The sequence below is a fragment of the Pan paniscus genome, chromosome 19, assembly GCF_029289425.2.
Source record: "Pan paniscus chromosome 19, NHGRI_mPanPan1-v2.0_pri, whole genome shotgun sequence".
Lineage (NCBI taxonomy): Eukaryota > Metazoa > Chordata > Mammalia > Primates > Hominidae > Pan > Pan paniscus.
The window spans coordinates 96757724-96773837 of NC_073268.2; the positions used below are offsets into that span (position 1 = coordinate 96757724).

Here is a 16114-nt window from a genome sequence, read left to right on the forward strand (position 1 = left end):
CCCAGGCTGGTCTCAAACTCCTGAGCTCAAGCAATCTGCCCGCCTTGGCCTTTCAAAGTGTGGGATTACAGGCCTGAGCCACTGCACCCAGCCCTTCTCCTCTTTTATAAGGGCACCCATCCCTGGACTAGGGCCCACCCTAATGACCTCAACTTGATTACGCTGGCAGAGACTTATTCCCAAATGAGGTCCTACTTACAGGTACTGGGGGTCAAGGCTTCAGCATTCTTCAGCGGGGGGCCACAATCAGTGACACCCTGACTCGCAAGCCTCAATCACCTGTTCCAGTGAGAAACAGGACTGAGATCAGAAGGAATGAGGCAGAGCTGCCCTCGGCTGGTTCTCCTCTCCTCCTCACCTGCCCACCCCGGCCTCTGTGCCCGTCACTGTCCTCTCCAGCTGTTCTTCCTTCGGGGCAAGGAGACTCAGCAGAAGGGTACGAGTGGCCTGGCCCTGTGGGGAGCCGCAGACAGGCCTGTGGGTGCTTTGGATAACTACTGCGCCTGTCAACTCTCCTTGGTAGTCTAGGGTTCAAAGCCCAGGTCCATTCTAGAAGTCTGCTTCCAAGCGCTAAGGAAGCTTCAATAGTTACTGGGAAAACCACAGGGGTCAAAGGTCCGTCGAGTTATTTCCCGGATCCGAGTCTGACGTCTTTTCCCCGCCGCTTGTGGTGGTTGTGACCGAACTTTGAGTTTTGGAACAGGTCACATGGCTTTGAAATCACGGTCAATTCACCTGGTGCTGCTTTGGCTTCAGGCTCTTCCTTCTGCCCAGCTCCGTCCCACCCAGCAGCCCGCAGAGAAAGGAGGCAGCTGGCACCACACTGGGCTTTGGAGACACTGCGGGGACTGTGGACCCCACCCTGCTGCACGGAGCTCCTGCAAAAGCAAACCTGAGGACCTTGGTGAGTACTTCCGGATACCCGGCTCCTGGGACGGCTTGTGGCGCTGCTCCTGCACACACGACTCTCCAACGATCATTTTCCATGTTTTATTTTTATCTTTTAGTTTTTGAGATGGAGTCTCACTCTGTCACCCAGGCTGGAGTGCAATGATGCAATCTCAGCTTACTGCAACCTCCGCCTCCCAGGTTCAAGCGATTCTCCTACCTCAGCTTCTCAAGTAGCTGGGACTACAGGCACCCGTCACCATGCCTGGTTAATTTTTGTATTTTTACAGACAGGGTTCCGCCATGTTGGTCAGGCTAGTCTCAAACTCCCGACCTCAGGTGATCTGCCCACCTTGGCCTCCCAAAGTGCTGGGATTACAGGCATGAGCCACTGCGCCCAGCCCATTTTCCATTTTTCAGATGACAGGTGTTGATTTGCTCTGATTTTCAAGTATTTTTAGCATACAGATCCCTGCAAGAGGCATCTGTCTCCAGTGGTCCAGCCTCTCATTCCAAATGAAAAGAATCAAGTCACAGGAATTCATGGGTCTGTGAGGAATCGCTCCCACCTGTGCCCAGGAGATTAACAAAGGCGGTGGCTGCAGCTCTGTGAGCAGTGGAGAAAAATTAGGCACAACCTGATATCCTCCCACAGGAGCGTAAGTCCACTGTGGTTATTCATATCATTGAATCCAGTGCACAGTTTAAAGGACCGTGCATGTATCAAGCTGCATGTATCAGTATGAGAAACCTCAGAAGCCGTACAGCCTTGCACAGAACGATAGTTTCTGTGAAGTTCCAGCTAACACTGAAGGCACTGTTGATGTAAAGCTGCTGTCTGCATGAAGTATCACGCAAAGATGCTATGTACTGTTTATACACACTTCCACTTGTAGGAAATGATTTTTAAAATATCATTTTTAGGCTGGAGTGTAATCCCAGCACTTTCAGAGGCTGAGGTAGACAGATCACCTGAGCCCAGAAGTTCGAGACCAGCCTGAGCAACATACGAAGATTCCATCTCTACAAAAATTAAAAAATAAGCCAGGCATGGTGGCGCATGCCTGCGGCCTCAGCTACTTGAGAGGCTGAGGTGGGAGGATTGCTTGGGTCTGGGAGCTCAAGGCTGCAGTGAGCCACGATCACGCTACTGCGTTCCAGCCTGGGCAACAGAGTGAGACCCTACCTCAAAAAAAAAATCATTTTTAAATGATTTTAGAATGTCTGGCCAGAGAGGGAGGGAAGAGGGACTGAAGAGAACAAAAAGGTGCCATCTGCCTCGCGTTTCCTTAAAAAGAAACCTGAAGTGCAGAATGTCAAGATGGTTGAATCTGCACGGTAGATATGTGGATATTTGTTATTTGCAGGGTATTTGTTATTTGCAGGATTTTTTAATATGCTGAAAACAGTGCACAGTTTTAAAACATTTTAAAATTATTTAGATGGATTAATGGGCTAATGACCTTATGTTGATGCCAGAGAGGGGCTCAGGCAGGGGCACAGTGGGGGACACAGCTCATCTCTCGCTGGGATGGGAGGCTGGGCAGGTGACGGCTGAGGACCTCCAACAGCTCTTAGAGTCTGCACTAGCCAGCATGTCCCCTGAAGAGCAGGTGTTCCGGGCTGTAACGGCGACCTGCTTCATGTATTCTGTCCAGACAGACCTGGGCTTGGGACATCAGCCCTGGTGGCGGCCCCAGATCAGCTGCAGCTCAGCCCTTTCGGGGACCTGTCCACCCTCTGTCTGCCTCGCCATCTTTGGAAGCCCACACCCCCCTCAGCCGAGCCGTGCTGGCCGTTACTACCCTGAAGTGTCTTCTGCGAGGCACTTGTGCCCAGTGTCACTCCCCAGCACATTTCCCTCAAGTGGAGTCCTCTGCGCAGTCCTCTGTGTCACTGTCCTGGGCTGCTGCAAACAAGGGACCACCTGCTGGGTATTTGAAAACAATGGGAACTTTTTTTTGGTTTTTTTAGACAGAGTCTTGCTCTGTCGCCCAGGCTGGAGTGCAGTGGCACAATCTCGGCTCTAGAGAAGCCGACAGTCTTGCTTCTAATGAAAATTACCTTTCATAAAGAACATATAAAGCAGCATTTCCAAAGTGCAGCACCCCTACTGTTATTTGTTTGTGTGTTTGTTTACCAGGACAGGGTCTCCCTCTGTCACCCAGGCTGGAGTGCAGTGGCACAATCTCAGCTCACCACAACCTCTGTATCCCAGGCTCAAGTGATCCTCCTGCCTCAGTCTCCTAAGTAGCTGGGATTGCAGGTGCATACCACCATGCCTGACTAATTTTTGTATTTTAGTAGAGACAGGGTTTCACCATATTTGCCAGGCTGGTCTCGAACTCCTAGGCTTGAGCAATCCTTCCCCCTTCGCCTCTCAAAGTGCTGGGATTATAGGCGTGAGCCAATACGCCTAGCCTACTACCATTATTTTAGATGAATTTCTAAAAAAAAAAAAAAAAAAAGTATTTATTTACTTTGATTTTTTAGAAAAAGCTGTAACTGACACAACAAAGTGTGATTTAGTGACTTTATTGCTTAGGATTGGGGTAGAGCAGGTGGGGCCGTGGCACTCAATCTTACACAGAGGGAGAAACCAGAATGGCAAATGGCCACTGGAATGCTTCCTCTGCCGTAAACATCTCAGGACTGTGGGTTCTGACTGGCAGAGAGTGCGCCTTGCTAATTTTACGATGGAGTTGATTTTAAAACGGTGTCACCCTGGCTATCCTGGGGTCCTGCTTCCCTGACAACTCCACCCCATGGCCACCCCTCCTAGGGTCCTCCCAGCGCCCAGCCATGGGGGAACTGTGCCGCAGGGACTCAGCACTCACAGCACTGGACGAGGAGACACTGTGGGAGATGATGGAGAGCCACCGCCACAGGATCGTACGCTGCATCTGCCCCAGCCGCCTCACCCCCTACCTGCGCCAGGCCAAGGTGCTGTGCCAGCTGGACGAGGAGGAGGTGCTGCACAGCCCCCGGCTCACCAACAGCGCCATGCGGGCCGGTGAGCGCAGCTCCCTCTTCCCCACCTCTTCCAGCTTCCCGCGGCCCACATGGCTCCACTGTCTGCCTCTGTCTTCGGGGGGTCTCTTCTCGTCCTGTCTCCTATAAAAACACTTGCTGTTGCATTTAGGGCCCACCTGGATAACCAGGATGATCTGATCTTGAAATCATTAACTTATATCTGCAAAGGCCCTTTTCCCAAAAAAGGTCATCTGGACAGGTTCCAGGTGGATGTGTCTTTGAAGGGGAACCACCATTCACACCACTACAGCTGTCTCTGGAGTCCGTTCTGATGGTCCGACTAGAGTTTATTCATTAAAAAATGGGGATGGTAATGGCTTTACTGTATACGGTTGTTAGGAGAAGCAAATGAGTTACTGTTTATAAAACAGTCACTGCAAAGCTGGGGCCATAGAAAACAGGCAGTAGGTGGTAGCTGTCAACATGATAATGTTCATGCATGTTGGCGTACGAACCCCAAACACAGGAGAGACTGATGCACGCTGGTCATTCTGGCTGAGAGAGATGGGCTCTGGGCCCTGGGCGTGGAAGGCCCCGAGGCTCTCTGGGTCCTGTCCCCCGCAGCCCCGGGGTGCCACTCTGCTTTCTGTGCGCAGCTCCAAAGCTGACAGCACCGTGGTGGGACCCTGCGTCTGCATCACCCACCAGCTTGCCAGGGAGGTGCTTGCAAGCAGGGACCCACCTCCTCACCCTGTCCCGGTCCCCCCACACTCGCCAGAGCACTGGGGTTGCAGTAGTTGCTCGATAAATGCCAGCTTTGCCCTTCTCGAGTCTGACTGAGGTCATGTGGGTAAAGGGAGCCTGTGAGAACAGTGAGGGCGCATCCCACCTGGCAGATCCCGCAAAACCGCTTTCACCTCCCGATTCTTACATGTGCGGGGGGTTTCCCAGCCCCAGGCCTCTCCCCCGTGGGGAAGCCAGTCAGGGAGCCCAGCCCCCTTGGTCGCTGGGTTCTGCCCAGACAGACGGTTCTGCCTCCCAAGGGCACTTGCTGGATTTGCTGAAGACTCGAGGGAAGAACGGGGCCATCGCCTTCCTGGAGAGCCTGAAGTTCCACAACCCTGACGTCTACACCCTGGTCACCGGGCTGCAGCCTGATGTTGACTTCAGCAACTTTAGCGGTGAGAGCTCTGACTTTGACGGTTTGGCAGGCACTTCTAGGAACCTCAGGCTCCTGGTAACCCCAGGTGCCCCGCTTACCTGCCGATTTGCCCTACTCCCCCTTCCCTCCAGGCTGCAGTTCCTGTCCCAGCCCCAGCACTCTGAGGGTGAGGAACCCCCTCACTGTATTGGGGTTGGATAGGATAAGGAGCCCCTGGGCCTTGACTCTAAAGGGTCGGTCCTTAGTTACCCAGTGCCAAAAGGAGACCCCTGAGCGGTGGGGTGGGGAGAATCTGCTTGGAGAGACACAAGCAAAGGGCAAGGGAGTGTCTCCTGGAGTCCACCTTTAACCTTGCGGCTTTGCTGGAGGGGCCAGAACAGCCCAGCCTCAGCTCTTAGGAGGCGACAGAGCGGCCCCGGCCAGAGGGTACAGGGCCTCGGCAGGGCCGCGGAGCCTTCTGTGCACTGCTCACCATTTTCCTTCAGGGAGTAATTCTAGGCTTCCCTGGAGTAGCTGTTGAAAGATTTAGGTATTGAAAGGAGCAGGAGCAGGACTCACACGACCCAAAACAGTGGAGAATAGACCATTTTCCCTGTGTTCCAGCACGGTGTGTGTTTATGTTCTTTAGAGTTCTAGTACGCAGATTCGTATTCTTTTTTTTATCTTTTTCTCAGGATAACGTTAAAATGAGTTAGCAGTGAGTGCATTTCAGCTACCGAGGAGGGTCATTAGGTCTGAACAGTGGGGTCTCACGGGGAAGGTCAGAGTGGGTAACCCTCGTGCCAAAATCGGGAGTCACGCTGTTTATTCAACCAAAAGACCAAGTCTGCTTGAGGTCCAGGAGCTTTTAAGGAGACCAGCAGGTTAAAGCTGGGGGCCTGCTGGGGAGTCTGGGCAAGGCTGTGGGGGCATGGGAGTCATGCCTCGGCCCACCGGCCCATCTGTGCACCTGCACACCTGCCCACATACCCACCCGCCCACATGCTCACCCGCCCACATGCTCACCTGCCCACATGCTCACCTGCCCACCTGCTCACCTGCTCACCTACCCACCTGCCCACCTATGACCTCCCTACCTGCTCACTTGCTCACCTGCCCATCTGCCCACAGGTCTCATGGAGACATCCAAGCTGACCGAGTGCCTGGCTGGGGCCATCGGCAGCCTGCAGGAGGAGCTGAACCAGGAAAAGGGGCAGAAGGAGGTGCTGCTGCGGCGGTGCCAGCAGCTGCAGGAGCACCTGGGCCTGGCCGAGACCCGTGCCGAGGGCCTGCACCAGCTGGAGGCTGACCACAGCCGCATGAAGCGTGAGGTTAGCGCACACTTCCATGAGGTGCTGAGGCTGAAGGACGAGATGCTCAGCCTCTCGCTGCACTACAGCAATGCACTGCAGGAGAAGGAGCTGGCCGCCTCACGCTGCCGCAGCCTGCAGGAGGAGGTAGGGGGACACCCTGCACCCCGGCGCGACCCTGCTGCCGTCTGCCCCCAGGCCTTTGTACTAGCTGGTCCATCTCCCTGGAACTCCTTTCCCCTCTTCCTTGTCTAACACTTCCCTGCCCCAAGAGCCTTGGCTGAGACCCCTCCGGGAAGCTGATCCTTCCCCTCCCCAGGAGGCCACCCAGGCCCCTCTGTGTAGCCTGCATGGCGGCGAGGTGTGCCTCGTCCAGTAGCTGCCCGTGGCCTGGCTGGCTTGTCTGTGAACTGCCCGTCCTGCTGACGCCTGGGCAGGTCTGGACACACTCTGGGCTGCATATTTGTAGGGACGCCTACGTCCCACTGCCCAGCTGCGGCAGTGACATGGGATAGTCGGCCTCTGTCATCTTCCTTTGTCCTTCTCAGCTGGTCCTGGACTCAGGCGGGGAGGGCAGGAGGGTTCTCAAGTGAGGCCTCTGAAACTCAGTGTGTTTCACTCACTTTTCTTTGGGGATGATGATCTGACTGATTGGTAAGGCTTCTCAAAATATTGAGGATGTGCACTCCTTGTCATTTTGGCATTTGCTTTTTACCTTTATTATTATTACTATTATTTTTAATTTTTTAGAGACACTATCTCGCTCTGTCACCAAGGCTGGAGTGCAGTGGTACAATCCTAGCTCACTACAGCCTTAAACTCCTGAGTTCAAGTGATCCCCAGCCTCCCGAGTAGCTGGGACTACAGATTGTGCCACCATACCCAGCTAATTAAAAACAATTTTTTTTGAGATGGGGGTTCTCATTCTGTTGCCCAGGCTGGTCTCAGACTCTTGGGCTCAGGCGATCCTCCCACCTCGGCCTCCAAAGTGCTGGGATTACAGGTGTGAGCCCCTGCGCTGGCCAGCGCTTTGCCTTTAATCATGACATTTGTTGTTTGTTTTTAATTTTTTACCTCTTATTTAGAAATAATTCCAAATATATATTTTTAAATCACACAAATAAAAATAGTACAAATAATACCCACCTACCCTTGCTTTATCATTTGTACTTTTACTCTCTCGTGGCCCTTTACCCCCACCAAACCCTTCAATGTCTACTTCCTGAAAATCAGCACCTGCCCCTATATAGCCACAGTGCAGTTCTCAACTTCAGTCTTTTTGGTATGGACGCCCTGTTTTTATCCAATCCGCCTGTGTTCTGGTTTTATCATCTGTCCCAGTGACTCCTTCACAGCCTTTCCCCCAGCCCAGGGTCGGGCCCTGTGTTCTGCTGTTCCTCTCTTTAGCCACCTTCATTTGGGAACAGCCCACAGCCTTTCTTTGTCTATTATGAGGTGGCCCTCTTTAAAGCCCCCACCCCTTCCCTTTGATGATAGACGACCTCTCATTTGGGGTTTGTCTTGTGTTTCCCACATGTATACAGAAATTATGTTCTTTGGCCGGGACCCTGCACGGGGGGTGCTGGCCTGACTCAGGGCATCTCCTCAAGGGCTCTCGAGGTCCTGTCGCCCCTCACAGGGGACGTCACCGTCCACCATTTGTCAAGGTGCAGGCCAATTGCTCTACTGCAGAATGGCTCTTTCTTTTCTTCCCTGCAACTGATAAATATCTCGGGTGTGGGGCGCTGAGACCAGCAAGCACCCTGCTCCTGGTGGACATTTCCCAGGATGTAGCCGTGGTGACTCTGGCGGGAGCTGGCCCCTACCCTGGGAGCTGTGAATGACGACCGTGCCAGTGCTCCACCTTGCTGCTGCCCACGGCCTCTGCCTTCCCTTCTCCCGTGGCTGACTCTGGACCAGGCCAGCCCACTTTGCTGCTGCCCACGGCCTCTGCCTTCCCTTCTCCCGTGGCTGACTCTATTCTTGGCACAGTTCATGGGTTCCTACTCTGCAGGGGTCTGACCTCTCACTGTCCTTAATGATTTTGGTCTCAAATGGACCCAGATGTGACCAATGGAACCCTTCAACCAGCTCCGTGTCCTAAGACGGGTCCCTTGTTTTTGGAGCACCAACTTCTTTTCTGGCCTCACAAGATATTCCAGGGTCATCTTGTACCCGGCCTACCCCAAATCCAGGCTCAGCCCATTCTCTGAGGGCCCCACTTCCTTTTTTTATTTTTATTTTTTGGTTTGTTTTTTTGAGACAGAGTCTCACTCTGCTACCCAAGCTGGAGTGCAGTGGCGCCATCTCAGCCCACTGCAATCTCCATCTCCCGGGTTCAAGCAATTCTCCTGCCTCAGTCTCCCAAGCAGCTGGGATTATAGGCGCTCACCACCACACCTGGCTAATTTTTCGTATTTTTAGTAGAGACGGGGTTTTGCCATGTTGGCCAGGCTGGTCTCAAACTCCTGACCTCAGGTGATCCGCCCACCTCGGTCTCCCAAAGTGCTGGGATTACAGGCATGAGCCACCACGCCCGGCCTCCTGCCTCCTTTTAGAGAACAAGATGTGGGCGTAGGTGTGTCCATCACTACTAGGGTGTCTTTGCTTCTCAGCCCTTTCAGGGGACAGAGCTAGGAAACACACACACACATATGGACATATACATACACATATGCACACACATACTTGTCTGTGTACACACACATACTCATATGCATGGAAGTATACATATAGTTCACGTGCATACTTCAGAAATCATGGGTTCTCACCCATACCTCTAATTCCAACCCATGCCCTGCGGCTTTTTCTTGCCTTCTCCTGTTCCGTACGTGTGTGCTCCTTCCCCAGGGGGAATGCTGCTCCCAGCGTCACCAGCACATTCAGACCCGTGCTCAGTCCTGCAGCACATCTCAAATAGTTTCAGAATCACTCTGCCCATACCACTGCCATTAACAGCCCCACTAAGACGGGTGCCGGACTTGTTTGTAATTCACCTCCCCCCGCCAGCCAATCTTGCTCAAGGCTGAGGGTTTGTAATCAAACACTGTGTTTGTGAGTCACTGTATCTTCGCTCTCTCTGTCCTTGTCTGTCTGTCTCTCTCTTCTTTGTGGTTATGGCGTCTGTTGGAAATAGAATTCGGTTTATTTGTTCTGGTTCACTTTCAGTCTCATGTTTTCCTGTTCCCTTCCAGCTCTGACTTGATTTTACTTTTTTAATCTGTAGACGGTGACATGCCCAGCCCAGCTGGACCATTGCAGGAGCTGGGAACTTGTGAATTGAGAATGTGCTAACCGGGTGTCGGGAGGGGAAAGTCCAGGTGGAAAGGTCCTTCTTGGCCACAGCCCAGGGGTGAGCACCAGCACCCACCCCGACGTGCAGACTTCCCGGGCTTGCCTCACGGGGAAAGTCCTGCCTCCCCAGGGCTGCCACACCCAGGACAGGAAGAGGCCGGGCCCATGGCTCGAGCTCCAAGTTTCTCTTGGGCTGCTGTCCAGAGGAAGGAGGCCAGCAGGACCTGGTGGGATAGTCCCTGGAAGGCCAGGGCAAGTCAACACAGGAGCTTTGCTGTCTGAACAGCCCCGGTCCCGCGTTCCCAGGCACGTCTACCCCTCCGACCTGACTTTCCTCTCTCTTACTTCTTACTGATTTCCATGACTCCAAATTCCCTTTCTTGATGTATTTAGCAGAATATGGACAAGCAGGGAAGCCGGGGAGCATGCTGGCCATCACTGCCGGCTGCTCAGCTGTAGAGATCCAGGAGTTGGTTATCAAGGCCTCTTGGTCTATTCCTGGGACCCTAACCCTGGATGTAGTTCAACCGCGGTGCCTCATCTATAAAACAGAGCTGAAAGGCCTCTGTCCTCCCAGCCCCAATTGAATATTTGGGACTATTCATTAGGTGAACCCTTTCGTGGGTTTTTCAGTCTCAAGGCAGGAAGCCCCCTGAGTGCTAAAAGCATCATTAGGAGGAAGGGTGAGAAATGCCCCCAGCTCCTGATCAGGGGAGAAGCTGTTTCCATCGCCCTTCCTGTCGCCTCCCCACCGCACAGCTGTATCTACTGAAGCAGGAGCTGCAGCGAGCCAACATGGTTTCCTCCTGCGAGCTGGAATTGCAAGAGCAGTCCCTGAGGACGGCCAGCCACCAGGAGTCCAGGGATGAGGAGCTGAACCGCCTGAAGGAGGAGAATGAGAAACTGCGCTCGCTGACTTTCAGCCTGGTAGGTTCCGGTCCCCCCAGCAGAGAGCAGCCTCCTGCCTTGGGGGCTTGGCCCCCAGGCTGTGGGGTTTCTGACAGGTGGTTTAATTAAGGTGAGGCTAAGAACAAGAGATGAAATTTAGTGACTCATCTCACCCACTTTCTCTTTACCTCCTTCCTTCCTGCTGTTCCCCAGACCCCAAAATTGGCAGAATTAAAAGCTGCTGGAACAGAATTAAAAGCTGGAACTGGGCACAGTGGCTCATTCCTGTAATCCCAGCACTTGGGAGGCCAAGATGGGCAGATAGCTTGAGCTCAGGAGTTCGAGACCAGCCTGGGCAACATGGCGAGACCCCATCTCTACAAAAAATACAAAAAGTAGCCGGGCATGGTGGTGCACACCTGTGGTCCCAGCTACTCGGGAGGCTGAGGTGGGAGGATCGCTTGACCCTGGGAGTTTCAGGCTGCAGGGAGCTGAGATCACGCCACTGCACTCCAGCCTGGGCGACAGAGGGAGACCCTGTCTCAAACAAATAAAAATAAAAGCCGCTGGAGGTGCATCACAATGCCCGACTTGGTGGGTTTACTGCAGCGACTGTGTTTTGGAGTGGACTTGGCCAATTGTAAAGCATGCGATTCGCGTTAAGGATGGGGGAAAGAAACCTTTCTGCCTGGAAAGACTCCACCCTCTGGGCCTCAGGTGCACTGGAGAGAGGGGGGCTCTGAAGCGGAGTAGTGAGTGAGCAATGACCCTTGGCGTCTCCTCCTCGGCCCCTCTCAGTAGATTGGTATTTATTGAGATATTCCTTCCATAAGCATTCACTGGGCCCAGGGCACTGGCCATCTTGCAGCCTGGATTGTGTCCCTGTTTATAAGCTCCTTCCTGGGAAGTGAGTGTCAGAGGGGAATGACCTGTCTGCTGGTTTCTCCCTTGCTGTGAAACTGCCGGTAGATCTGTTGAAGGAGAAGGCTGACCTGGTAAAGGGAGGAACTGGTGTCCTCAGAGGTTGCCAGCTTCCTGTGTTCCTTCTCCTTGGCCATGAATCTGCACTTTTCCCAGGCGTGATGGGTGGCTTTTCCGTGGCTTCTCTCCTGCCCGGTGTAGAGTAGTAAGACTGCATCCGTCCACACACCTGACCGTGCAGTTGCCGCCGTCTTCTCGGGATTCTGCTTGCCTAGGGCAGGCCTCTGGGGAAGCCAGCACCCCAAGCTGACCTCTCTCTGCCCCAGGCGGAGAAGGACATTCTGGAGCAGAGCCTGGACGAGGCGCGGGGGAGCCGACAGGAGCTGGTGGAGCGCATCCACTCGCTGCGGGAGCGGGCCGTGGCTGCCGAGAGGCAGCGAGAGCAGGTGCCGTGTGACCCCTTCCTCCCTTGTGACCCTCCTGGGGCTTGTCTCAGGGGTGCGGACAGGTCTGTGGGGAAGCCAGATTCCTTCATCCACACCGAGCTCACATAATTTTGCTGAATGAATCTGTCGGCCTGTTCATCTGTCCCTTTGTCAGCGCCACCCTAAGCACCGACTCGCACCCCACAGCTAAGACCATGGTCAGGCAGATGCGTGATTCAAATGCAGGGTATTTCAGGGCCCGGGCCCCGGGGAGAGCCAGGGACTTAGGTGAGGAGGGAACGGGGAGGAAAGGAGACGGTAGAAGAGAAGAGGACAGGGAGGGAAAATTGTTTTTCTGGGACATTAAAAAAGCAAAACACAACTATGCATGCAACATCCCCTCATTGTTTTAATTCAGATATAATCAGCCTAAGCAACTTTCTAGATGTACCTCGAAATCTAGCACTTAAGAGACGAGCGAGGCCGGGCGCGGTGGCCCACGCGTGTAGTCAGCACTTTGGAAGGCCGAGGCGGGCGGATCACTTGAGGTCAGGAGTTCCAGACCAGCCTGGCCAATATAGTGAAACCCTGTCTCTACTAAAAATACAAAAATTAGCTGGGCCTGGTGGTGTGTGCCTATAATCCCAGCTACTAGGGAGACTGAGGCACGAGAATCACTTGAACCCGGGAAGCAGAGGTTGCAGTGAGCCGAGATTGCACCATTGCACTCCAGCCTTGGCATCGCAGCGAGTCTCTGTCTCAAAAAAAAAAAAAAAAAAAGAGAGAGAGAGAGACGAGTGAGAATTGACCTTATTTCATCCCTAGAACTGTCTCCCTCCCTCCACCCCTGGGTTCCCCGACCCGCTTCTAAGCCCAGACCCTCAGAGCTGCTGAGCTCCACGGTCCATGTGTCCCACTCTGTCCAGTACTGGGAAGAGAAGGAACAGACCCTGCTGCAGTTCCAGAAGAGTAAGATGGCCTGCCAGCTCTACAGGGAGAAGGTGAACGCGCTGCAGGCCCAGGTGTGCGAGCTGCAGAAGGAGCGAGACCAGGTACCTGAGAGGCCAGGCCCACCCCACCACCCCATGCTTGCTTCCCCAGGTGAGGGCTGGTTCCGGGGACAGTCTCGTGGCTCCCTGTCCTTGATGGCAGCTGGTCCCAGATTTCAGGGTCTCTTTCCTTGGTCCACACGAAGTTTCTTCACTCCTCCAGGCCTGTTGTCCACACGCTGTCTCTATCATCCTTCTTGCTCTTATTCCTGGTACATGACACTGAGAAAGTACACCCCAAATACTGGGTTTTATCAACACTGCACATGTGAACATGAATTGAAATGAATCTTAAGTTTGCACAGCTCAGCGTGGGCCATTTAGTGGATGTCAGATGAGCGCAGGCTAGAAACAGGGCTCTCCTCTAGCTGAGGCTCCCCGGTGGTGATGGCGCGGCCTCCTTACTCCCGTGTTGGCCCACAGGCGTACTCCGCGAGGGACAGTGCTCAGAGGGAGATTTCCCAGAGCCTGGTGGAGAAGGACTCCCTCCGCAGGCAGGTGTTCGAGCTGACAGACCAGGTCTGCGAGCTGCGCACACAGCTTCGCCAGCTGCAGGCAGAGCCTCCGGGTGTGGTGAGTGTTCCCGGCTGACCCGAGCTGGAGGCCAGGCAGGGGCTGCGGTGACAGTGGGACAGAGCTGGGCTCCAGGGTGGCCCATGGAGGCACTGGGAGGACAGGCAGGGTCCCAGGCTGGGCCACACGCGGCACCTGCAGAGACGGCCCAGTGTCACTGTGATGAGCGACACACTGGCTCCCACGCGTGGATGGTGCCGTGAAACCTCGAAGGTGCCCAGTAGACAAGTAGAGTCTGCTTCCATATCATCGAATGGGGAGCTTAGCGGAAGGTTCTGGAACCTGTGGAGTGTGGTGATGGATGTGGCAGGTGGCGTTTGAAGCTGTCCACAGGCAGCCATTTGCAGTGTAGATGCTGTGTTCCTGAAATGCTTAAAAGCCCAGCGTCCAAGAGTGGAAAGACAGACCTACATGTAACGGAGGGAGCGTGTTCCCAGAAAGCCAGAATTCTTAGAAAGCCTCTCATTCTGGGCTGGCAGGCAGCTCCAGCTCCAGGCCCCCGGGGAGGCAAAGGAGCTCCTCCCTCCGCATGCGGAACCCACCCGGCCCTTCCTTCCTCACCCCCTGCATGGCAAGTGTCCCACACCGACGGTGGAAACACACGTGTGCACGCAGAGAAAAACCCTCCCGGGGCAGGCACCAACACGCAGGCTGTGCTCATTCTGAGTGTGAGATGACGGGTGGATTTTATTTTCTTCTCTAACTGGTTCTACTTCCCTTCCTCCAATTTTCTGTGTGTGTATGTATGTGTGTGTATTATACATTATTCGTAGAACTAGTAAATCACACATATTCTAAAAGAAATGAAATGCTGTGTGTCCAGCTGGTTTCTTTCAGTCTCTTTGATTGGCAGCGCCTGTGATCCTGTGATGGGCTCGGAGGACAGGGACACAATTGTTTTCCCTGGAAGCTGACGAGAGGAAACTGCCGGGGAGGGTGAAATGGGTGGTGCTGACCTGGTAGAAACTCCACGGGCCTCAAAGCGGAACCTTTCCTGAATTAACCAGCCTGTCTGGCCTGTTTTTGGCAGCTCAAGCAGGAAGCCAGGACCAGGGAGCCCTGTCCACGGGAGAAGCAGCGGCTGATGCGGATGCATGCCATCTGCCCCAGAGACGACAGCGACTGCAGCCTCCTCAGCTCCACAGAGGTACGGCCGCTCCTCCCGCCTCCCTCACTGCCTTGACCCTCTGGGCCAGCCCAGGGGCCTCTCTGTCAGGATGAAAGTGGGCCTCCTTCCACCCTGTCCCCACAGGGAAGAGGTTGGTATGATTATGAGAGTTTTATTTTATTTTATTTTTTGAGACAGAGTCTCCTCTGTCACCCAGGCTGGAGTGCAGTGATGTGATTTCGGCTCACTGCAACCTCCACCTCCCAGGTTCAAGCGATTCTCTTGCCTCAGCCACCCAAGTAGCTGCATTACAGACACCTGCCATCATGCCCAGCTAATTTTTGTATTTTTACTAGAGACAGGGTTTCAACATGTTGGCCAGGCTGGTCTTGAACTCCTGACCTCAAATGATCTGCCAGCCTCAGCCTCCCAAAATGCTGGGATTACAGGCATGAGCCACCGCACCTGGCCCTATTGCGAGAGTTTTAAACATCAGAGGTTGATTCTGTCACAGTCCTGGAGCCCAGACGTCCAAAGTCAAAGTGCTGACAGGGTACCCGTCTGAAAATCCTATTCCCAAAGAAGGTCACATTCACAGCTTGCAGGGTGGACATGAGTTTCCAGGGGACCCGATTCAACCTGGCACAGACAGTCCCCAGACATGAGTTTCCAGGGGACCCGATTCAACCTGGCACAGACAGTCCCCAGACATGAGTTTCCAGGGGACCCGATTCAACCTGGCACAGACAGTCCCCAGACATGATTTTCCAGGGGACCCGATTCAACCTGGTACAGACGGTCCCCGGACATGAGTTTCCAGGGGACCCGATTCAACCTGGCACAGATGGTCCCTGGGATGCCGGCCTCACTGTGGTTTCTGGAGCCTCAGGTCCCTGGCATCTGCCCTCACCCTTTGGCAAAATAAAGAGGTGGTCCCACCATAATGGGCATGTGGCACGAGGATGCTGGGGGTCAAAGCCCCAGTGACGCAGGATGCCGGGAGCCGGGAGGGAGGGTGAGAGGCGGGCGAGGCTGACATCCCTTTGCCATGCCTTGGGGTGGACCTGGTGTTTCCTTCCTGGACCATCCCATCAGTGGCCCAAGAGCAGCAGGCCCAGGCTCACCTGCCCCCTGGCCACTCAGAGAGCTGGGGGAGGCCGGGATCTTCCCCAGAACACTGAGTGCACACACAGGGAAGATTTCACAGTCAGTGCTGGGCCTCTGGCCCAGGACAGTCCAAACCATCAACTGAATCGACTCTCGCATCTGCCTTAACGCCCTCTGTGCCCCCCATTCCCCATAGGACAGAGTCCAGCCGTGTTTCCCTTCCCCAGGGGTGGATTGGGTCAGGGAGGGAAGGGACCTCAGGTGCTCAGAACTGGGTCCCAGCAGCTCTGCTCGCCAGAACACACCATCCTCATTCACCAGCCTCGTGGGCAACTGACCGATCAGCTGCCCTCCAGCCACTCTCCTCCTGCCCCAGCTTTCTAATCTGGCTGCTCTAGGGGGACTGCCTCCTACTTCCTGGGGTCTCTGCGTGCCAC

The 16114-nt window shown here is 54.3% G+C and overlaps 1 protein-coding gene across 1 annotated transcript in view; it reads left to right on the plus strand.

The window, feature by feature from the left end:
- The first annotated feature begins 1339 nt into the window (after positions 1-1339).
- Positions 1340-16114, plus strand: part of CARD14 (caspase recruitment domain family member 14) — a 29063-nt gene continuing 14288 nt past the window's right edge. Inside the window, exons 1-9 of the mRNA XM_055102314.2 lie at positions 1340-1547; positions 3671-3901; positions 4905-5042; positions 6134-6459; positions 10366-10533; positions 11742-11861; positions 12767-12892; positions 13313-13462; positions 14493-14609. Coding sequence (XP_054958289.2) covers positions 3691-3901; positions 4905-5042; positions 6134-6459; positions 10366-10533; positions 11742-11861; positions 12767-12892; positions 13313-13462; positions 14493-14609 — 1356 coding nt within the window. The 5' untranslated portion in view covers positions 1340-1547; positions 3671-3690. The remainder of the gene's footprint in view (positions 1548-3670; positions 3902-4904; positions 5043-6133; positions 6460-10365; positions 10534-11741; positions 11862-12766; positions 12893-13312; positions 13463-14492; positions 14610-16114) is intronic.